This window comes from Diabrotica virgifera, chromosome 7, assembly GCF_917563875.1.
Source record: "Diabrotica virgifera virgifera chromosome 7, PGI_DIABVI_V3a".
Lineage (NCBI taxonomy): Eukaryota > Metazoa > Arthropoda > Insecta > Coleoptera > Chrysomelidae > Diabrotica > Diabrotica virgifera.
The window spans coordinates 56248191-56273585 of NC_065449.1; the positions used below are offsets into that span (position 1 = coordinate 56248191).

A 25395-nucleotide genomic window follows, 5' to 3' on the forward strand; every position below is an offset into this window, starting at 1 on the left:
TCTTTGATCTTCTCTTCTACGGCCAAAACTACTGCATTAACTGAAGGTAGAACTTTCGTATTGGTTACCATAGTCTCTAGTTGTTTGATCTTCTCTTCTAACATTTCTTTATTGTCGTCTACACTTTTCTGTATCTTATCGAATGTTCTTGAAACTTCTTCAAATTTCTCACTGTTCTGTTTACAAACTTCTTCAAGTTTTTCGTTGTTTTGTCTACAGACCTCTTTAAAAGTTTCATCAATCTTTTGAGAAGTCTTGTCGAATCTTTTAGCAACGTTTTCGAATTTCTCGTCGCTTTTTCTACTAACTTCTTTAAGTTTCTCGTTGTTCTGTCTACTAACTTCTTTAATTACTTGAGAAGTCTCATCAAATTTTTTATCAACGTTTTCGAATTTATCGTCGCTTTTTTTAGAACTTTCATCAATTTTTTGAGAAACACTTTCGAATTTCGATAAGATCGCTTGTTCTGTGTCTGGAAGTGGAGCGTCTTTGGGTCATCTCCATTCTTCTTGAGGACCTCCTCGAGTCGTGCTTTCAGGACTTTCTTGGACCCACTGGCATCTTGCTCGTACTCTTCTAATTGTTCACGGAGCTGTTTTAGCGAAAGTTCTTCTAGCAACATCTTTAGTCAGCACACACGTACTTTTCACAATGTCTTTTAAGTCTTTCCGAATACCGAACAATCAACGCACTTCAATTATTCCCGACGAATAAAGTTCAAAAGTCTTTTAAAAGTCTTTCCGTATACCGAACAATTAACGCACTCCGATTATTCCCGACGAATAAAGTTCAAAAGTCTTTTCATTTATTTACACTCCACACCGGACATCAATATAACGTGACTACTGTAATTACTTATAATTACAATAAAACTAGCGGTTCGTATTTATATACGAATTTATTTATACAAGTTACAGATCGAATTTATATTATACACTCCACTTATTTACAAAAACAGTTCCAATTTATAGCCCATCGTTATTTCTCGAAAATTCTGCCCATCTCTAGTTATCGTCCAGACGTTATTAGAATTATTGCTCGTCTTTCCGTCCCGCTACATCGCGTCATATCTAGAAACATCGTCGTGGAATGCCTGTGTGGAGATATGACCTGTTATACGACGGTCGGTCAAGAGTAATATTTTGTTACAGTATGAACAAAAAATAGTCGTAATTATTATTTTCGTATAAGTCATATTATTTGACAAATCTTAACTGGTTCACTTTGCCCCGACTTCCCCTACATGCAAAACAGTGTCTATTTCAAAAATCTGACGATTTAAACCGGGCGTAAGGAAATGGGTGAGTCCCAAAGTTTCACAAGAAAAGACGAATATTTCACGAAATGAATGACAGATCGAAAAACTAAAAAATATGTCAACAGGTAAATAGGGAGAAGTGTACTTTTGAAGTGTTTACATTAAATAATTCCTAGCTGAGCGATTTCGGCTTATAAAGCCATCTTCAGAGCTATGGTCAAAAAATTTTTTTAATTGATGGAAAAACTGCATAAGAAATAGAAGTTTTTTTATATCGTACATGAGATCCATCTCTCTTCATAGTGGTATTTTGAACCTTTTGACCATAGCTCTGAAGATGGCTTTATAAGCCGAAAGCGCTCAGCTAGGAATTATTTAATTTACACACTTCAAAAGTACACTTCTCCCTATTTACCTGTTGTCATAAGTGTGTACAAAACTATTTCAGTTTTTACATTTTTAAAAAATACCTATGTGCTCAATATTTTTTAAAAATCTATTGAATGATACCAAACACGACTTCCCACGGAGAGGGGTGGGGGGTAAATTTAATATTTTAAATACGAATCCCGCGATAGTTCTCGAAATGAACATCAAGTCGAAAAACTGTAAAATACCCTTATTCAATATTTTTAAAAAATCTATCGAATGGCACCAAACACGACTCCCCACGGAGGTGGGGTGGGGGTTACTTAAAAATCTTAAATAGGAGCCCCCATTTTTTATTGCAGATTTGGATTCCTTACTTAAAAATAAGTACATAACTTATTCGAAATATTTTTTCGAATTATGGATAGATGGCGTTATAATCGGAAAAAACGATTGTTGGAAATGGAAAATTAAATTAAAAAATGGTAAGCGCCCACTAAAATGGAAAACTTTACTTAACTCTTTTTGGTTTTAGGACCTACTCTTCACAACCCAATGAGTCCCCATAACGCTCGAGTGACTGCACATTTGGCATATTTTGCTGTCCTACTAATACAAGAGAAAGTGGAAGGAAAAAGAGGACCGGGAAAACGAGGCGCATCCTGGTTGAAAAATTTAAAGTAGTGGAGTGGAAAAAAACAAAAAACTCTTCAGAACCAGTGCAGACCGAGTAAAATGGACCGTTATGATAGCCAATGTCCTTAAAGGATAAGGCACACGAAGAAGAAAAGTTTTTGTCATCTTCCTGGGCAATACTTATATCTTATTGCAGTTACAGTAATATAACCGTATTCGACTACATATTTATGTCTTCTATTTCCTCGGGCCCACGCGATTTCTGAAAATGATTTTTCCATCTACTTTTTTCCGCTCAATATCTCTTATCAAAATTCCATCTTCCTCTTCTATAAAAATTGGTTTTGCAAATACATATCTCTATTTCTTTTTTGTTTTTAATTTAGTTATAGAATTTTCGTAAATTTCTATTTTAAAATTTAGTTTCGATAGGTACTTAAATACCTGTTTATATTTTCTGTATTACCGTTTCGTCTCCTACGTTGTTTTTTTTCGTGTGAGATATTCTATAGGTACCATGTCTACTTTCCTCTAATATTTTCAAGACTTAGAATCTACATGAGGATAGATTTGCTCAAGTATTTTTTTCTTCGAATAAATTACACAATAAATAATATGTATAAAAAATATATTTTTATTGACTTAAATTACCAACGTACAAGATTTCCTCTACAACTGCAGTTTTCACAATTATTAATCTCGGTTAATACTTTCTTGTAGTTATTATCATCAATATTTATGCAATCTCGAAATACACCTCCAGTACTAAAAGAGGAAATATTTTTATTTTAGTAGGTACGCAATTCTAAATTAAAAGAAAAAGCAAGAATGACTATACCGTAAAATAAGAAAGCAAGTCAACTGAAAAGATAACCAGTAAATTTTTATGCATTTTGTCTTCTTAACGTGCTTATTCCATACGGATATTGGTGATTAATTTAGCTATTTTCACTTTATATTCTCCGGCCCTAAATAGTCCAATAGTTCTTCTAGTTTCATGACCGTTATCAATCAATGGATGTCGTGTTGGCTACTGTATTCGCTATCGTGACTTTATTGGCAGCAGCTCAAAATAAGGATGTAGTACATACTTTCTTTTGACAAAACTGCTTCACAAATAAGGCCTGGCTTATCCAAAGTAACTGTAAAGTGTTTTTCTTTTTAGTATATTCATTTCCGTAACAGCATAACATAAGTCAAGACATACCCAGGACCAATATCGTCAGACCATATCCCACTGATTGGTAAAATTAGACTAAGGCTAAAGAAGATTTGACTTAGTGTTAATCCAAAATACATCAGGCTACTAAAAGACCAAAACACAAAACAGAGTGTAAAGCAGTAGGTATATACAGATTAACTTGCATACCGGTATTTAAATGGATGTAAATAGACCAGGAGATAGACAAGTCGCATAGGGTTTAACAAGACAAAGAGAAAATCTTCAAACCATCAAAAAGAAAGAAACGATTGTGGATGAAACGAGATTTTGGATAAGATGGAGGAGAGTTCCATCAAAAGCTCAAAGATGAACACACGTTATAAAAAATCTGAAAAAAAGGATAGAGGTTTGGTAATATTATAAAATGACGAATCAACTGGGTATGATAAGCCACGATGGTCTTCTTCTTCTGGTAGCACTACTCCGGGGTGGATCTTGGCTGACTGCACAACTCGCTTCCATCTCAAACGGTCGTCCATGATAGTTGGGTCAGTGGGTAGCTCCATTGTTCTTAGATCTGACCATATATTGTCTCTCCATCGCATTCGTGGGCATCCTAAGGGCCTTCTTCCTATGGGGGCTTCCTCCTCGATCAGTTTGGTAACGCGGTTATTAGTGAGTCTATGGACATGGCCAGCCCATCTAAGAAGCTGCGATTTAATTTCTTGAACTATGTCACTCGCCCTATACATCTGTTTGACCTCATCATTTGTTCTCATTCGGTATTGGTTGCTATTATAGTCGTGATAAGGTCCAGAGATTCTTCTGAGGATTTCTCTCAAAACATCTAAGTTTTCTTTCAATTGCTTTGGTCAGAGTCCACGTCTCACACCCATACATGAACACCGGTCTAATCACTGTTTTATATATTCTGATCTTTGATGCTCGTGTTAGCGTCTAAAGGGTCGTTTTCAGGCGAAGTCTTATTGTACGTTTTGTGTGTCATACAAGACGTACGACAAAACATACGTTTTGTGAATAAGCAGATTTAATTTTTTCGATTCGACAAGACGTGCGTTTTGCTTTAGATTTAAACGACCCTTTAGATTTAATAGTATTGTGGAGGCTATACATATGTATATCTGTTTGCTGCCTGAATTTCCCCAACTGTTAGTGTGTACTCCACAACTTATAGTTGGTCGCCAACTATTTTTTGAAGTGAAAACTTCTTTAGGGACGTTGTACGATTTTTGGATAGGGGAAAAAGCATTGAATTCGCGACCGTCATCGCTTATGCTGTATATTATTTGTATGTATATATAAATTGTATAGAAGTGTTTAAATTTCAAATAAATGTAAAACTTTTTTTAGGATGGGGTAAAAGGATTTATTTCGCGACCGTCATCTCTTTGACGAAATAAATTCTGTACGTATCTATATTATGTGTATGTATACATAAACTGTATAGAAGTATTAAAATTTAAAATAAATGTAAAACCTATTTTTTGATGGGGAAAAAGGATTTATTTCGCGACCGTCATCTCTTCGACGAAATAAATTTTGTACGTATATTTATTGATGTGAAAACTTCTTTAGGGACGTTGTTTGGATGGGAAAATGTATTAAATTGGCGACCGTCATCGCTTCGAAGAAATACATTTTTGAAGTGAAAACTTCTTGAGGGACGTTGTGCACTTTTTGGATGAAAAAAAATATTAAATTAGCGACCGTCATCGCTTCGACGAAATAAATATTTGAAGTGAAAATTTCTTTAGGGACGTGGTGCACTTTTTAGATGGAAAAAAGTAATGAATTAGCGACCGTCATCGCTTCGAAGAAATAATTTTTAGAAGTGAAAACTTGAGGGACGTTGTGCACTTTTTGGATGGGGAAAAGTATTAAATTAGCGACCGTCATCGCTTCGACGACATAAATTTTTGAAGTGAAACATTCTTTAGGGACGTTGTGCACTTTTTAGGTGGGGAAAAATTATTAAATTAGCTACCGTCGTTACTTCGACGAAATAAATTTTTGAAGTAAAAACTTCTTTAGGGACGTTTTGCACTTTTAATAAATTAGCGACCGTCAACTCTTCGACGAAATAAATATTTGAAGAGAAAACTTCTTTAGGGACGTTGTGCACTTTTTGGATGGAAAAAAGTATTAGATTAGCGACCGTCATCGCTCCGATGGAATTGATTTTTGAAGTAAAAACTTCTTGAGGGACGTTGTGCACTTTTTGCATGTGGAAAAATTATTAAATTAGCGACCGTCATGCGTCATCGCGGCCGTCATCGCTCCGACGAAATAAATATTTGAAGTAAAAACTTCTTGAGGGACGTTGTGCACTTTTTGGATGGGGAAAAAGTATTAAATTAGCGACCACCATCGCTTCGACGAAATAAATTTTTGAAGTTAAAACTACTTGAGGGACGTTGTGAACTTTTTGAATGGGGAAAAAGTATTAAATTAGCGACCGTCATCGCTTCGACGAAATAAATTTTTGAATTGAAAATTTCTTTAGGGACGTTGTGCACTTTTTGGATGGAAAAAAGTATTAAATTATCGCTTCGACGAAATAAATATTTGAAGTGAAAATTTCTTTAGGGACGTGGTGCACTTTTTAGATGGAAAAAAGTAATGAATTAGCGACCGTCATCGCGACCGTATCGCTTCGAAGAAATAATTTTTAGAAGTGAAAACTTGAGGGACGTTGTGCACTTTTTGGATGGGGAAAAGTATTAAATTAGCGACCGTCATCGCTTCGACATACATTTTTGAAGTGAAACATTCTTTAGGGACGTTGTGCACTTTTTAGGTGGGGAAAAAGTATTGAATTAGCGACTGTCATCGCTTCGGCGAAATAAATTTTTTAAGTGAAAACTTCTTTTGGGGACGTTGTGTACTTTTTGGATGGGGAAAAATTATTAAATTAGATACCGTCGTTACTTCGACGAAATAAATTTTTGAAGTAAAAACTTCTTTAGGGACGTTTTGCACTTTTAATAAATTAGCGACCGTCAACTCTTCGACGAAATAAATATTTGAAGTGAAAACTTCTTTAGGGACGTTGTGCACTTTTTGGATGGAAAAAAGTATTAGATTAGCGACCGTCATCGCTCCGATGGAATTGATTTTTGAAGTAAAAACTTCTTGAGGGACGTTGTGCACTTTTTGCATGTGGAAAAATTATTAAATTAGCGACCGTCATGCGTCATCGCTCCGACGAAATAAATATTTTGAAGTGAAATCTTCTTGAGGGACGTTGTGAACTTTTTGAATGGGGAAAAAGTATTAAATTAGCGACCGTCATCGCTTCGACGAAATAAATTTTTGAATTGAAAATTTCTTTAGGGACGTTGTGCACTTTTTGGATGGAAAAAAGTATTAAATTAGCGACCGTCATCGCTTCGACGAAATAAATTTTTGAAGTGAAAATTTCTTTAGGGACGTTGTGCACTTTTTGGATGGAAAAAATATTACATTAGCGACCGTCATCGCGACCGTCATCGCTTCGACGAAATAAATTTTTAAAGTGAAAACTTCTTTAGGGACGTTGTGTACTTTTTGGATAGGAAAAAGTATTAAATTAGCGACGGTCATGCGTCATCGTGACCGTCATCGCTCCGACGAAATAAATATTTGAAGTAAAAACTTCTTGAGGGACGTTGTGCACTTTTTGGATGGGGAAAAAGTATTAAATTAGCGACCGTCATCGCTTAGACGAAATAAATTTTTGAAATGAAGACTTCTTGGATGGAGAATAAGTATTAAATTGGAGACCGTCATCGCTTCGACGAAATAAATTTTTGAATTGAAAATTTCTTTAGGGACGTCGTGCACTTTTTGGAGGGGAAAAAGTATTAAATTAGCGACCGTCATCGCGACCATCATCGCTTCGACGAAATAAATATTTGAAGTGAAACTTCTTGAGGGGCGTTGTGCATTTGTTGGATGGGGAAAAATATTAAATTAGGGAACGTCATCGCTTCGACAAAATATATTTTTGGATTGAAAATTTCTTTAGGGACGTTGTGCACTTCTTGGATGGGGAAAAGTATTGAATTTGCGACAGTCATCACTTCGCTGAAATAAATTTTGTACGTATATAAATTACATGTATGTATACATAAATAGCATAGGTCATACGCATCGCGTATATGATATAGGTATAGCACTTCTTTCTGGGTGGGGAAAAAGCATTGGGCTCGTAATTTATTTACTATAAGAAGTTTTCACTTCTGTCGGCACTCCCACGAGTGCCTTCAATTTTTTTTTGTTTAAAGGGATCCTTGATCTAATAAAGTTTAGGAAGCATTGATTTAGGGTAAGAGGTTTTGCATAATCATATTAAAGGTAAGCTAGTTAGTTTAAAATTGAGAACTATATCGTCGAAAAGGTTTTTTGAAAACCAATGAACAAGATATACAGATATGTACTATTAATGATCACCAAATTCATAAAGAATAAGAAAACTAAAGCTTAAAAGATTATTTTTTAAGATACTCCTCTTTAATTAATTTAGAAATAGTTATAAGTAGGTATTACCTGCAAAGGGTTGTCGAAATGTCCATAAAACTGGTAGGTAAATTAGCAATAATATTTTCGACATTCATGTAGGATATATACAAGTTACATATTTCGCGTAATCTAAAATATAACACAATTATATAGAACATAATTATTAATAAGACATATTTAAAAACTTACTTATTTGTCCAAGTGTTATCCATCTCAGATCGAACATGATCACTACAAGCCAGTTTATTTGATATTACAATATAATCGTTATACCTTCTTAAATCAAATCTACAAATTTTTAAAAGTCAATGTTTTTGAAGTACTATAAATAACGGTTCAAAACGTTTTACGTCTTTCGATTTCCGATCTACAAGCATCTTCCTCAGGGCCCCCGCTACCATATGTGCAAAGTGTGCAATGCACACGGGCGTCATCTTTTAGGGGCGCCAAAAACCGGGACCAAAATTGCAAAATAATTTGAAAAAAAAACAAAAGTTCAGTAATTTTAAAATAAAAGTTGAGAAATTAATTAGGATTAGGTATAAAGAGGAGAAAAAGAGGTGAAAAACAGAATAGATTGGTCGAAAGAAATTTTCATCGTTGCGTAATATTAGACGATGGTGTGGAGCCACAGTAGAAAAATTTTGCGCAGCGGCCGATAGAGAGAGGTTTCGGGAACTTGTAAACATGATGACGGCCAACGTCTGAATACGGACACGGCATCTAAAGAAGGAAAAGGTATAAATACACACAAAATTTTATTAGTATATCATCCAGCTACTGCTGATTCCTATGTGAGAGAACATGTCAGAAGTCAGGCATTTTAATTTATTTTGTTATAATTTTATTCTGTTTGTTTTATTTTGATAGTTTAGTGTACAAAATAATAGTCCATTTAGGTACTCACAGTTTTTGTTGTGAATTTTAAAAACCCGTTGTATTGACGTGAAATTTGGCATACACACATAGCTAATATTCCAAAGAAAAAAGTGATATTGAGCCCAGAGCCCAGAGCCCCAGAGGACAAAATCCTGGGGGTGAGTTATGCCCCTTCTCGGGTGTGAATAAACATACGTTCAAAATAAGTCCGGAATAGGATAAATTGACTAATTGTAAGCAACTTTGGTTCTATAGGTTTTCCACTAAGTCATTACTTTTTGAGTTATTTGCGAGTGAATATGTTCATTTCTCAACAAAAAATCCCGTTTTTGGCAAATAACTTAAAAGTATGTATTTTATCGAAAAAAAAATGATCTCAGCAAAAATATAGCTTACAAAAAGTGAAAAAAAAATGGTGTACTTATATTTATGAAGTCTGTAAACCCAGTAGAAGCAGATCTGCAGCTAACGAAAAGTAGGTTCTTAATCGTCAAATTCCCAATCGAATATTTATTCGTGAAATAACCAAAAAAATGGAGCACTTTTCGGGTAAAACTCATTACAACTTTTTTAACGTGTTTAAAAAAGTTTTATTTTTGTTTTTTTTTTTAAGTTTCTGGCATAAAAAAGTAAGTAAGCTACGGTGAAAATAAAGTTGTTCCCTTATTTTTTTGATAAAAACAATCGTAAAAATGACCCCCTAATTAGCATCCCAAATGAAATTAATCGTTACTGCTTTACCATTTACTTTAGATAGGCATGTATTGTTTATAATGGGTCTACCCCAAAATCCCGACAGCCAAACTCCCGACAGCCACAATCCCGACGGCCAAAATCCCGACACGCCAGAATCCCGAAAGGCCAAAATCCCGACAGGCCAAAATCCCGACAGGTTTGATAATTTTCTTTTTAACATATAATTACATTTATTTCTTGTTTTTTGTTTATGGCCATCTGTTTTTTATTTTTTGTTACCAAACAAAAGTATTTTGTATTAAAAGTATTAAACAAAAGTCGGAATTTTTACTTATGCGAGGAGTGTTGCATGTCGCGATTTTGGCCTTCGGGATTTTGGCTGTCGGGATTTTGGCTGTCGGGATTTTGGGCGGCACCGGTTTATAATATAGAATCTGTAAGTTTCATCGGTTCAAATTGCTCATTTTTGAAAAGATTTGGAATCTTTAATCTTGAAAATAATTCCTTGTGTACAAAATAACTTAAAAATTATTATCTAGTGATACCCAAAATCTCAAGTAAAAAAATGTAGGTTTTGCTTTTTTGAGTAATTTGAATTTTTTGTTTTCCTCTAAGTCAAACATTTGTTAAGATATGACTTCAAAATTTGAATATGTACACTCGTGATTAGTGACTCGTTTAAGCCCTTTTAACTACAACCTTTTCAAAAATAAGCACTTTGAACCGATGAAACTTCAGATCAATATAAACGATACATAAGTAAAGTAGCTTGTGGTGAAGAGATAACGATTAATTTCATTTGAGATTCTAATTATGGGCTAATTTTCACGATTTTTTTTACCAAATAAAAGTGTTAACATTATTTTGAGCGTATCTTACTTTCTATGTTAGAAACTTAGAAAAAAGAAACAAAAAGAAAGATCCTTTTAAACACTTTAAAAACGTTATAATGAGTTCTTCCCAATAAGCGCTTGATTTTTTGGTTATTTCACGTTGAAATCTTCGATTTGGAATTTGACGAATACGAACCTACTTTTCATTAGCTTCAACTACCTGCTTTTCATTAGCTTTTCTTCTACTGGGTGTACAGATTTCAAATATACACCATTTTTTTCACTTTTTTATAAGCTATATTTTTGCTAAGAATATTTTATTCGATAAAATACTTACTTTTGCGTTATTTGTGAAAAACCGTCTAAAAACCTGTTTTTTTTTTATTGAAAAATGAACATATTTACTCGCAAATAACTCGAAAAGTATTGAACTGGATAGAACGAAAGTTGTTTAAAATTAGATATTTTATCCAATTCCGGATTTTTTTGAACGTATGTTTTTTCATCTCCGACAAAGGGTGAAACTTACATCCAGGGCAAATCACATATCAGCACAATATCACTTCTTTGACATGTTAGATATGGTAAAACAAGTTTTATGACAATCCAAGCGGTTCTTTAAAATTCGGTTTTACAATATTTCGCCGAGGATGAATGAACTATGAATATGACTTCTAAAGTTCACTTTTTTGCTTTATTTCAAGCACGTACCTACCTACCTACCGTCAAAAAAAATACATAAAAAACTTGATCCAAAATGCCTTTAAGGCGCGCTAAAATATTTTTTGCACACAGGCGCCAGCAACCCTTACGGGGGCCCTGATCTTCCTTTATAACTTGATCTCTCAAATATTCGTCTACGCCGTTTCTCTAATTTCATCTGGGCCTATCGCCTTTTTTCACATGGTTTCCACTCTTTAATTTGTTTGGAAAACTTATTTTGGACAGTACATGACCAAACCATATTACCTAACTGTTTGTCTTTTATTTTGTCGGTTATTGGGATATTGCTTTCATGATCTCTCTGATTCTTGCATTTGTCACTTTCTCCATCGTTGACCTACCTTCTGCTCTTCTCCAGAGGTCCTCTTCTATTGCTTGTAGCATTTTTATACTTTTTCTTTAAGGAGCCATACTTATGAGCTATAATGTGATTATCATTTTCGAAATGTTGTTATTATATTCCGATTTTGTTTTCTTTACTTATACAGTCGAACTCGCTTATTAGAATAGCCTTCGTGCCAAGCAAAAATATTCCTATAACCGGGATATTCTAATAACCGATCAGTGGTGGCTAGCAGAAATATATGTACCGAATATACGTCGTAATAGTACAACACACTTTGTAGAGGTACATACTGTATGTACATGTACATAGTATGTATTTACATGTACATACATACGTTATGTACATATATTATGTATATGGTTCTATTTTTTTATGTCAATAATACAGTACCTAGTGTAACTATTACTTATTTTATTAAAACACCAAACTACATTATCTGTGCATGCATACCTACACAAATAAGTATGAAATGTATGCAATATGTAGATATACGTATATATATTTTCTTATTAACATATATCCAACAGACTTACTTTTTTCTGGAAAAATAATCGGTAATCTGAGACTATTTTTTGTTACATAAGATATTAGCGTTGATTGAAATATTAATATGGGTCCAATACCTCAATCAACGATATTAGTCACTTGTTGCTCTAAAATTATAATAAATAAAAAATTTACATTGGTTTTACCCTCCAGAAAATTTCAGCGGTTATTATATTACAAGGGGTTATTTATGACTTCCAACTGTTAAAAATCTAAACAGACAACGACGTGGCGGTGAATGAATAAGAATGTTTACACAATTGAAAAATTAGGTACCTACTTTACGATCGGTAAATGTTTGGCGGAAGGTAGAATTGGTACCCATAATAAAGTAAGGAATAAAATATTATCGAGAGGTCCTATAAAACCAGAAAACATAAAAATTTGTGGGAAATTGTACCTAAAAAGTTTTTGGTAACTTAGGATTATTAGATAAAGCGGTATTCTTTTACTAAAACGTATCACTATAAACGGTTAAATTTATTAAGGAGTAAATGGAAATGTTCCGGGATCTCAAAATTCTATTCCTTAAACCGGGATATTCCTATAAGCGGTACTATAACAAGCGGGTTCGACTGTATTATGTTTATCCCATACTGCCCCATTCATTGCATTTGTTCCGTGAATAATTCAATATTTTAATATCAAAAATAAGCAATAGGCATGCGTAAATATCACAATCAACAATTTGAAGGTGTTAGCAGAACTTGAACTGCAAAAAGGAGACATAAACAAAACTCAAAACAAAAAGAAATCGTGAAAATAGATTTTTTGATATAGACAAAGCTCTATAGACAAAGACTCTAATGATGTAGAAATGTGAAAGTAAGCAAAATGTGTATTTATAGGTTGTTGTGTTAAGTTTGATCATATTATTTGTTCTCAAAACCTTAATAATTGTTACCTGTTAAATCCTTCTGTACACAGCGAATTCAATTTCGTAACTATTTCTGAATGAACAATTTCTGGGGGTCTTTTATCAAACGAGGACATTGGTCTAACGTTTCGTAAAGTTTTGTCTATCTAAAATATATTAATATACAAAGTAACATAGAAGTCCGAACACCCCTTATTACAAATTATTTTATTTTTATAAAAATATGGTACCTACATATATACCTATACAAAATTATCTTGGCCAAAAGAGTAAATTATTAGGATTTCAGCCATATCAGTTTAGCCTTTTTAGTTTTTAGAATCTATTAAAAGCAATGAACAAAACGGACTCAAAATATTCAGCAACAATTCTTATTTGTAAAAGGTACTGGTTAAAGAATACGACACAATAGGGAACTTGCACATTAATGTTCAGTTTTGTATAAAAATGAGGTTTCCAAAATTTCACGCTTCAAAAACTCATAATAACTTAGAAGTACAAATTTAAAGTCATCTGTATTTTAAAATAGTTCAAACGACCCGTGACGTCACATAGTTTAACTCTTAGACAAGGAAAAAAGAGAGGACGGGTAACACCCATTTAACACACACGTTCCAAAAGTGAAGCCAGTTTTTGGTTTGTTTGTCACCAGAAACATGGCGGTCACGTCAAAAATAACAATGGGTTGCCAGTGGTGGGTGTTCGTTGAAGGTTAAAATTTCATAAAAAATAAAGTAAATCATCATCTAAAATTCGTAATAAAAACATATGTATGTATTGAAACATATGTACGTAATATGAGCAATTTAATAAAACATTTACCGTACACAAATTCTTCATTTTAAATACATTTCATGTTTTTATTTTAAATACTCAATGCATAACAATACCCCAAAGATACGTCGATGATCAAAATCCCTGGTGTCGGTTTGGTTTCACTTTTGGTCATAGGATTACTCGTCCTCTCTCTTTCCTTGTCTAAGGTTTAACCATAGATTTATAATACTCTAGATTGCGCCTTACGATCTTAAAATGGGTGACGGTTGCGACAGAGATAAATGAGCCTATTTGGTCGGTAGTCTCTTTCTAATTCAAGGGGAGTATCGACGACGTCACTATCCTACTCTGTCGTCGAGTATTTTAGATGGTTTGACAGTTCGAGCGGATGGCGACGAGAACTGGTCGTTTGTCTTCGGACGTGGATAATCCTGGTTCGAATCCCATACCAATCTTTACTTTTTTATTTTTAGTTTAATCAATATTGCGTTTATTAGATATTATTACATCTCTAAAATAAATCTATGCAAAGAAATATATAACACATAAGAAAAACTGTGTAGGTACCTATAGATTTTTAAAAATATAAAAGCCAATGTTATTTTTTTTAATAAGTTAATGGTAGAATACTATAAAGTAATTAAAAATATTCGTAAAAAAATACCAATAATTAATATCAACATAATGTACCATCGATTTATTAATTGAATCGGTCATTTAAAAAATAACACGAGTCACATATTCCTAATTTTACAGAAGAGCAAAGAAAACTTAACTATATAGTCGAAAGATGGATGAAATGGATGACATCAAAATTCAAAGTTATATTGTAGTTTTGTTCCTAATGTTTTTACTGGACTGGTGTCGTTTTTGCACACAACGTTTATCTTAAAGGAGTCTATTCCTCTCAAAAAGTTAGTTTCTCAAAATTGTGGACTTTGCTGTTTTTGAAATGACCGATTCAATTATAAGTAATTAGACATTATTTTTATTTATGAAACTATTGTTACAATTTTTTAAAAAAGTAGAAGCAAAACAAATATTATTCACATCATTCGAATAAGGACGAATTTATATTAATAACGAATGACTTTTATTTTACTATGCAGTTCACAAAATGTATTCCAATATTAACTTACTATACATAGGTACTACATTTATTATCTGCTAGATTTACTTAGGTCCATTTTTCAGAAGTAAAAATATCTAATAAACGCAATATTGATTAAATAAAAATAAAAAAGGTAAAGTTGGTATGGGATTCGAACCACGATTATCCACGTCCGAAGACCAAAGACCATTTCTCGTCACCACCCGCTCCAACTGTCAACACATATTACTCGATAAAGTGGGATAGTCACGTCGTCGATATTCCCCTAAAATTAAAAAGAGACTACCGACCAAATAGGCTCATTTATCTCTGTCGCAACCGTCACCCATTTTAAGATCGCAGGGCGCAATCTAGAGTATTATATATCTATGGGTTTAACTATATGGTTCCGTTTATGGTTATATTTAGGTATATTCTTCTTATTTAGTTTATTGGCCTCCACCTACTTGGGTACTTGGCCAGTTCGTCGTCGCGAAATAAAGGAAAAATATTTATATATGAGTAGCTGAGATGCAAAACTCGCTCGTTACCCTTAAACGAGTTTTTCAGGAAATATAAAAAACTTATTGTGTCTGACTAATTAACTTAAGTAAAATGAATTCTTCTGCTTGTGAAACATTATCCTGGTCTCCATAAAGAAATTAAGAATTAAAAAATCAGGAGCAGTATTTTAATAGTAAAATATTAGATTAAAAGTTAGAACGAACGAGTTTTGCAACGAAGCATTGCATTGAAACACTTTTGCTGCGAACCACCTAGGAACAAACAAGTTATGCATCATAATAATTGAAACCCAACCAAATAGGACATAGTAAAGTAGACAGTTTTTGAAATATTTTTTATTTATAGAACTTGTACAAAAAAATATTATTTATTAAAAAAACGTAATGCTAATAATTTCATTATTATTAAGGCCAAAAAAAATGTTAAATAGAGAGCCCATTAGCTTCCTCTATTATTTCAATGTCGTGCTCTTCCTCATTGTTTTCTTCTACTCCTTCAAAATTATTATCCACAATGGGGACATAGAACTGCAAATTGTTGTAGGTTCTCCAGTTCTCACCAAAATGAGTGTTAAGGAGTTTTTCTACATCTTTAATTTTTTCTTTTGCAACCATGACGTTGTTTGGAAGTAGAGCTGGAATAATCTGATTAATTTTCTTTCCCTTTTTTAAGATTGGTTCTGGACGCCTAGATTGCATCTGTAATTAATTTCACCCTGCACAGTCACATTGTTTTGATTAGTTTTTTCTATGATTATTATTTTGGAAGCAGCAAATTTGAAGTGGAGTTGGCCAGGAGGTTTTACAACTGTAGCAACTGCACTTTTCCAGTCTTGAACGGCTACCTGGGTCCCAACTTTTCTAACTGTGCTAAATTGGGAAAACAAATTCCAATATTCACTAGGTTGTATTATTGTGTCCTTTTTTCTAATTTTTTGTTCAATCCTCCCGAATACCCTATCGGGAGGAATAAAGGAGTGTCCAACCACAGGATAAGTAACAGTAATTTTTTTGCAACTTAATGTTTCATATAAAAATTTGCACAACATGCCAATCACAGTAATGTTTTTATTTTGGCCGGGGCAGCCATCGCAGAAAATCATTATTTCCTCTATTTCTGAAAGGTCCCTATTTCTAAGATGGTAGTATAAAATCGAAGCAATTTCATTAGACCCTTTATATCTTTGGTGTTCACACCATGTATAAGCATACACCGAACCAGGATTTTGAACACTAGTAGAATTTCCCTCACAGATGGTAAAATTGTAGAGGTACAGTTGCCTGCTATAATAGGCAGCCTGGTCTGGAACACGTGGCAACACAAGATTCTTTTGACAATCAAAAGAAAGTTTAAGTACAGAAGGCCCGTCGTCTTTTTTCAGCATAGAATAAAAAGTTTTTGCCTTCATTTTATGAACCGCATGTTCAGCCATAACTTCAACCTTCCTGGGTCCTGCAGGCATCGTTTTTATTTGGCATCTCAGACGAATGCATTGTGAACAAGCATCTGTTGCTGGAGTCTTGAAACTGATATTAAAATAATAGTTGAAAATATACAGGAAGTAACAATACTTTACCTGCAGGTTGTCATTCACTGGTTGGTTGTACTGTTTCCAGAGTTTTTTTGCTGTGCAATAACTTGGCATGTAGTGTCTGGTGCTTTTCTCCCGTGTATAATGGGACTCCACAAACTGTAGTGATTTTAAGAAATTTGAAACAGCCTCTTTTTTACCTTTAAATTTTTCAGTTTTTTTGTCACCTCCCCTTCGTTCTCTTGGAGACTGATATTCTAAAAGATACTTCTTGCCAATATTTTGAACGCGGTATTTAGAAATACCCAAAATTGTAAGAAAAGCTTTGGAGCAAACCTGTACCATTCCTTCGAACCGAGTTAACACGAAATATTTTATGGATATACAGCTTTTTCTCTCTACATTGTTATCCAGTCTTTCATAATTTTTTCGTTTTCTATTCTTTGCTGGAGCTAGTTGCTTCGTATGTTTTAAAATAAAATTATCTTGGTCCACCTTATTTGGTGTCTCATAAAAAGATTGGTGGAAGCGACGTACATCTTGGAGTTTAAGTTTTGGACAATAAAATGTTTTTGAATGAGTGCATGTTGGTAATGAGGGGAAGCCTTTTGCTGTATGCCTGGAATAAATAAAAATAAAATTAATAAACTGTTTTAATAATTGAAGCAAAAATTATTTATCTCAACATAACCTCAAATAAACCTACCTATTTCGTTTCTCAATATTCCTCTTCCACTTATCTTTAACTATTCTTGTTTTCTTTGGTTTAGGATCCATTACTATTAACACTATTAAAAACAGTAATCAAAACAAAAACTGTATTACTTTTATTTAAAAAGTAGTTTTTTAATGTTTACAACAAAGCGAATACAAGCATGAAATGTTAGGTTAGATTCGCTAAAACAAGGTACGGGCGAGTTTTGCTGCAGAATATGCAACGAGCTAGTTTTGCAACCAACTCTTACATAGAACGAACTAGTTTTGCTACCAACTCCTATTTTATATGGTGAAAATTAAGAGAAACGAGCACGTTTTGCTTAACTTTGGGATGAGACTATTATAAAGGGCAGCCATACGTGTCAGAATCCACAACTATCTCAAATTTTTAATTTTTGGTAACGAGTGAGTTGTGCATCTCAGCTACTCATATATTCTAATGACATTTAAGGTATGTCATTGTAATAATATATACCAGTTTGTTGAGCTTGGAGTTTGATATAGTTATTGAACGAAAGGAAAGAAGGTTTACTAATGGCCGGTTTCACCAACGACAAATAGTAGTTTATTCTAGGAATAAAGTTATTCGACCATTAAACTGACATTGCTCCATTTTACTAACGTCAAACAAGACTTTTATTAATTTATTAAATAAATATTTACTCTTAGAATAAATTGGCAAGTTAATGGACCTATGGATAAAAAACCATTTTGTAAAAGTACAAATTTTCTATGAATAGTTCAAACGATCAGAAACACTTGTAGCGTCACATAACTTCTAAAAAAAAATTTGCTCTACCCAAAACGGACGCCTATGACCGGTACTAGAAATTTGCAATGGATGGAATCGATTCATCTCTGAAAAGTACATATGCATATCAATTTTCGTTTTTCTAAATAGAAGCGTTCTGGAGGTATTTAAGAAAAACTAATTTCATGACGCCATCTTCAAAGAGCTCTAGCTCCCTTAAGAAGCATTTTCGGACTAGGTGAATTGGGTTAAATTGTCTTAAAATTATCTGAGGAATCTCCTGTCTTCGTTTGTTGGTAGAGTTTCTGGACACCCTGTATGTATAAAACAGATTGGACTCTATAATATCTATTTGTAATGTGTCGCATACTGTAAATTTAATTACCTATTCCGTGATATAAGCCATACACTAAATGAAATTAATATTGTTGTTACTTCCCCTTAAAAATAGTAGTAGAGTAGTTGTTAACTTAACTTACTAAAACATTTTTCGTTTAAATAATACCAACCTCACTTGCGATTGTCAAACAAGTTGCACACTTTAAATATACTGACGAAAATGGTTTTGATGGGACAAAATTTTTCTACCCCTTTTTAGTAGACAAAATTTTTCATTTTTTCTTTATAAGGATTGATTACAACTTTTGAAGTTTTCATGGTAAAGTTGGATTCCATGTCATCTGTATTTACATTATCTTCAAATACATTTTCTAGATTTGTATCACGCGTGACGGTATTTATGGAGGAGGAACATAGTATAAATAATATAAGAAGTTGTAAAATTTGTCTCATATAAAACTGTAAATCAACACTGTCAAAATTTGGAATGTCACCTCATGACAAATTATATTTTCTTCTGCCAATGTATACGAGGTGTTCATAACAGGCAACGATTTCCGATTATATAGACATAAATAGGTATCATACTGTAGCGAAAGAAACGAAAAATTCAAAGTGACGTATCCCATATGGCAGATTTCATAAAATATTGATAGTCCAGGAACCGAATTTGCTTGAAAATTTGTGATTAAGTAGTAGTTAGTTCAAGGATCAAAATCTATATGATGCCGAAAGGCGCTTTTACCATGGGGGTGGTTCCCACCCCATCTCGGGGGTGGAAATTTTTTATTATATTTTGGCCGCAAAAGTTGATAAAAATATTCATTTTAAGCAAAAAATGTTATATACATTTTTTTGATAAAATGAATAGTTTTTGATTTATTCGCTATCAAAAGTGTTAGTTTTATATCGACAAAATCAATGTTTTTCGATATTATACTCATTTACGATTCACTCAATTTTTGCCGTAGAAAAAATTTTTTCAAACCAAGTTCTTGGAACTTAAATAACCTACAATTTCATATTTAAACATTTTTTCGTATCTCTGATGCTAATCTTTCTATTCTGAATTAAATTGCAATTTTTACCAAACTACAAAAATTCGTTATTCGCTTTTAACTCCAGTATTTGAAAAACTAATCATTCTAAGCCCGTCAAGTTTCTGGAATCTATTAATAATACATAAATAAAGACGAATGACCTATGACTAAAAACACCGCTAACTTACATTATTATGCTTTCAATTGGATTTCTCCTTTTATTTTTCAAAAAAATATATTGACTTTTTAACCGTAACTTTTTTATTTTTTATCCTAAAAAGTTTGGTAAAAAATAATTTTGTAGTTTTTTACAAGATCTATAAGGCTATTAATATTAAATCCCTTTAAAATTGATATTCGCAAAAAGAGGTGACTTTGAAAAGGTTGGTAAAGGTGGTTTTTGCATGTTATTACAAGTTTTAATTGTCAATAGCTCACTCAATTTTTGCAGTAGAAAAAGTTTTTGCAAACCAAGTTCTTGTGAATTAAATAAGCTACAATTTTATATTAAAATATTTTTTCGTATCTCTGATGCTAATCTTTCTATTCTGAAGAAAAGCGCATTTTTTACCAAACTACAAAAATTCGGTATTCGCTTTTAACTCATTTTTTTAAAAACTAATCATTTTAAGCCGGTCAAACCTCTAGAACTTATTAATAATACATAAATAAAGAAGAAATTTTAATTAAGGTGGTGAGTAGGGGAATGTTTCCGATCACTTTTTCGCTGAAAAAATAGGTTGTTCTGAAGCTATTTCCTTGTGGCATTTTTGTGATTACCTATTTAGACGGGATTATTATTATTACAGAAAAAAATAGGGACTGACATTCTTTTTATTATGTCACTTAATTTTTGAGCTAGAGAATATATTCTTATTTCTGGAGATAAATATTTTTAAATACTTTAACTTAGTTTGAACAAGTTATTCTCGAAAAATGCATAGTTTTCCTGTCTGTTGACTTTGAAACTACAATATTTAACATTTGACGAAGAAGAGCTAACATAATATAATAAAGTATAGCTAGATTACTATTGGTCTTAAAGAAAATTAAAAAAAAAACGTTTTGTTTATTTTTTCAAAAGGTACATTTTTGTTAAGCAAAGTTGTTTTGATAAAACGAAAACTTTTTGCGTTATTAGCAGAAAACTAATTAAAACATTTATTTTTTCGATATAAAACTAACACTTTCGATAGCGAATAAATCGAAAACTATTAATTTTATTAAAAAAATGTATAGAACGTTTTTTGCTTAGAATGAATGTGTTTACCAACTTTTGTGGTTAAAATAAAATAAAACATTTCCACCCCCCGAGATGGGGTGGCAACCACCCCCATGGTAAAAGCGCCTTTCAGCTTCATATAGATTTTGATCCTTGGACTATCCACTACTTATTCTCAAATTTTCAAGCAAATCGATCCATTCTGTAAAAATTGCGAGGTTTTGTCCTATTTTAAGCTTCATTACTTGGACTTAATTTGACATAAATCGGTAGGTACTGGAAGGTTTTCGACCTCACAGAATAGGGCTTTTCATTCACAGTCATTTGTTTCGAGCTTCTGTCATATGTCGTATAATCCGTGTATATTAATATTATACACAGATTATACAACATATGACAGAAGCTCGAAACAAATGATAATCGATGAAAAGCACTATACGAACTATGATGTCAAAATTTAAATAGTCCCAACGGCAGATTCTAAATGGTGAAGAAAATTTATTAAAATTTACAAACAATAGATATAAAAAAAACTAAGTTTTCAATCTAATAGCACATTAAAACAACATCCAAAAATGTTATTCTACATCCTACCAGATTGAAAACAATGGGAACCTTCTCTGGTAACACCTCCGAGGCTTCTACAATTTGCAAGCCATAACGGATGCTGAGACTAAGGAAGATAAGGGAAACTGAAAATGGTTATTCATTTTTAATAGATATAATAGTGTATCAGATATAACAGTGTGAGATTTTTGACTTTTGTGAATACGAATTTGATATCATAAGTAAAAATCTTAAAATGCTGGATCCAAAATTGGCGAATAAAATTGTTGTAGCTGTAATATTATCGTTGAATAAATAATATTTACTTTTTTTTACAATTATATTACTTCTTTGTCAGCTTAAGAAATTTCAATCATCAATAAATATAGTTTATGAACATGAATAAATATTTATGTAAAACAATAGAAATATTACAATCGTATACAATAGTCTTTGTTTGTCAAATCCGCTATTATATTGTGTAAGCGTTTCTTCAGGTTCATTTTCAAAATCGCAAATGTAGCGCCAAAGTCTTAATCTTTGTAGAAATCTGTGGCTCCCACAAACATCCTTTTCTGAATCATCATCACTGTTCGAAGCAGTCGGAAGTGGAACTAAAGGCGCATTCTCACGGTTCGATTTTAGTTGATCAACCAAAATCGGTCAAGGTTTTGTTCACACATTTCAAACAAAATTGAAGCAATTAGTTTTAATAAAATGGCGCCAAGTTTAGTTATACGCAAAAGTATAAATATTATTAGTAGTTTACTGATTCATCAATTCACGAAAATTACGTTAAGACGGAATAAAGAACTAAAAAAAAGTCGTTTCTAGATACGAAATTTATTAAAAGAAGGAATGAATGTCGTGTTTCAGAAACTTTAAAACTGCTAAAAGAACTTATATATATATATATATATATATATATATATATATATATATATATATATATATATCGGGTGTTCTACAGCATTCGCCGTTTCCCGCATCCTATTCGCCATGCTTTTCGGTCACGAATATCTTCCTCGTTGAGTTGTCTACTGTTCATTGCTTTCTCTACATCTTGTATCCATGTTCTCTTCGGTCTGCCTCTTTTTCTTCTCTCGGGTGGTACATACTGGATCATTTTCTTGGGCCATCTTGTTGGTCCCATTCTCTGGACATGCCCGTACCATATTAATCTTTTTTGTTCTATTCTGTCTATAATATCCTTTTCTACTTCCATTCTTTCTTTTATTTCTTCGTTTGGGATATGCTGCAGTTTAGATATTCTGCAGCTTCTTCTAAGCGCGTCCATTTCTAAAGCTTGAAGTCTTTTATTTTGTTGGTCTTTTACTTCCCACACTTCCGAGTTGTACAGGACAATTCCTTCCACGATAGTTTGGTAGATTTTTTTCTTTGTCTGATTTTGCAGTCCTGTACTCCACCAAATGCCATTTAGCTGTTTTATAGCTTTTCTTCCTTGCTTATTCGATATTCTATATCTTGATCGCATGTGGAGTTTTTGTCAAAAATTGAACCTAGATATTTAAATTCATCACATCCTTTTATGTATTCCCCTTCTAATTCTAAGTCTTCAGTATCACCTCCGACTACAAGGTATTCAGTTTTCTCCATGCTCATTTCCAAACCCCATTTTTGGTACTCCTCTTTCAATTTTCTAATCATGTAACTGGCGTCATCTTTATCAGCAGCAATCAGCAAAAGAACTTGCTTTGTTAATTTAAACGATAGCAATTTACGCAGACAAGAGTGATTCAAGTCGACCAACAAATGTTTATATGCTTCACACACTATTCAACTCGTCTGAAAAATGTTAAGTTGAACGATAAAGTTTGACTCTATCAATCTTTTGTTAAATCGACAAAAGTTGACCGATTAAAATTGAAATATGTGTTCTCGCAGCTATTATTATTCGTTTTTAGTTGATCCACTAAACTTATCAACTAAAATCGAACCGTGAGAATGCGCATTTAGAGTAATAAGTTTTTTCTGATAATCTTTTTCTCATAGGCATCTTTCAGTGCGTCACAGTTTTTAGATTTCTTTCTAATGCATTAAATAGTATGTGACAGAAAAAAAAGGCACGTCCGTGATCGGTCGCGGATCTTTCCCCAACACGACTCTACCTTATCGGCAGAGTCTACGAGACGTGTACGGTAAATTGAAGGTGGAATTACAAAGAAAGAAATATGTATGTCTTTGTACTCACTTTATAACGCTTAAAAAATTTCGGGATCTGGATTTCAATGCATATTTTTTTTTATAATTCTCGTATCAAAATTACGCGTGAAGTTAGTCATATTGATGACAGTTGGGGAAACGTCCGCGATTACAGACATTTATAACATTTGTTCTAGTTGTCGATAGATAGCGCTATAATCGAAAAAAAATTATCTACGAATATAATCTGTACAATTTATAAGACTATACAAATCAAAGAAAATACCATTTTATAAATGCAATAAACACAATTGATTTGTTTTTATGCCAAATTGAAAATAAAATATGACAACTGTCAGATTTAACTAAAATGTCATGTTAGAATAAATGTTATAAATGTGTATTATCACGGACTTACCTTTTTTTTATCATTTGTGACGCACTGAAAAATGCATATGAAAAGGACCGTAGTTTGCCCTTGGGAACGTAAAAGTGACAACTGGTTTCATAGCTCGGCAACATTTTTCGCACTTTTAATTATATTGGCCAATCATATTGGTCCTGGTTACTGGACAATTGTTAAGGCCATAGCCCAAAAAAATTATAAGAAGAAAAAGTAATATTATGGTTATGTTATCAAAACGTTAACAAATGTATGTAGTAAATAAAATTAATTATTAAAATGCACTACACTACTACAAGCAAAATACAATTAATTAAATTTACTTTTATATAATTTCATATCATATCAATATTGTGGAGCAACATATAATTTTTCTTCTTCATTGACAGTAGATATGAAATATACGTCAATTTTTCAATTTCAGACAATGAATTATTTAAGAAAGTTGCAGGATTTCTCCGATATTCGCGCACGATCGTTTCTCGTATCCCCTCCAAGTAGTTGCACACGGCGAATTGGTAATAATGCTGCTTCTGTTATATCGGGTCCATGGATTAGTAATGCTGAATTCCGGTAGGTATGTTGTACCGGGTATACAGTATGGTGCAAATGAAAGGAATAAATTCGTTATTTCGTAAACTGGCGACCTTAAGAAAAAATCCCGAACTTTTATTTTTATTTTATGATGTTTTGGCATATAAATATGTCATACTAGTGACGTCATCCATCTGGGAGTGATGACGTAATCGATGATTTTTAAAAATGAGAATAGGGGTCGTGTGCCAACTCATTTGAAAGGTTATTCAATTCTCTATCCAGTAATATAAACATTTACATAATTATTTATACATGGTGTCCAAAAACTTTTTTCTCTAATTATATTATTTGACAAAAACAGAAGAATTCATGTAATTTATTCAATTCAAAATACATTTTACTGTTGCCCTAAACAGAAAAAAATGTTTATTTCATTGCTTCTCGATTAAATTCAATGTTTATTTGTAAAATTTTTTGCTGATTTCTGACAGCAGTAAAATATATTTTTAATCAAATAAATTACATACATTCTTCTTTTTTTTGTCAAATGTAATTAAAAAAAAATTTTGGACACCCTGTAGAAATAATTATGTTAATATTTATATTACTGAATAGAGAATTGAATGAGCTGGCACATGACCCCTACTCTCATTAAAAAAAATCATCAATTACGTCATCATGCCCAGATGGACGACGTCACTAGTAGGCCATATATGCCAAAATATCATGATTTAAAAATATAAATCGACCTGTTTCGGGATTTTTCCTCTATGTCGTCGGTTTACGAAATAACGAATTTATTCCTTTCATTTTCACTATACTGTATAGTTGAACAAAGTAGCTGGCTGTTAGAATAGTTCCGAAATTTTTCTGTATCACTTTTTTCACCACTCGAATTCTTTGTCAAA

At 32.7% G+C, this 25395-nt stretch overlaps 1 protein-coding gene across 1 annotated transcript; it reads right to left on the minus strand.

The window, feature by feature from the left end:
* Positions 1-2874: 2874 nt before the first annotated feature.
* LOC114334405 (uncharacterized) lies at positions 2875-19063 on the minus strand. Its single transcript, XM_050655545.1, has 5 exons — positions 18747-19063; positions 12874-12992; positions 8136-8234; positions 7974-8075; positions 2875-3028 (listed from the first exon to the last, which is right to left on the minus strand). The coding sequence occupies exons 2-5, from the start codon at positions 12960-12962 to the stop codon at positions 2911-2913; spliced, it is 408 nt and encodes a 135-aa protein (XP_050511502.1). The 5' UTR covers positions 12963-12992; positions 18747-19063; the 3' UTR covers positions 2875-2910.
* Positions 19064-25395: the final 6332 nt, after the last annotated feature.

Excerpts from the sequence above, each read along its gene's own strand:
- LOC114334405 (XM_050655545.1), bottom strand. The coding sequence starts at position 12,962 with ATGTCCTCGTTTGATAAAAGACCCCCAGAAATTGTTCATTCAGAAATA. Across the intron at positions 8,235-12,873 it reads TGTACAGAAGGATTTAACAG|ATTTGATTTAAGAAGGTATA; the intron begins GTAACAATTATT and ends AAAAATTTGTAG. Across the intron at positions 8,076-8,135 it reads GATAACACTTGGACAAATAA|ATTACGCGAAATATGTAACT; the intron begins GTAAGTTTTTAA and ends GTTATATTTTAG.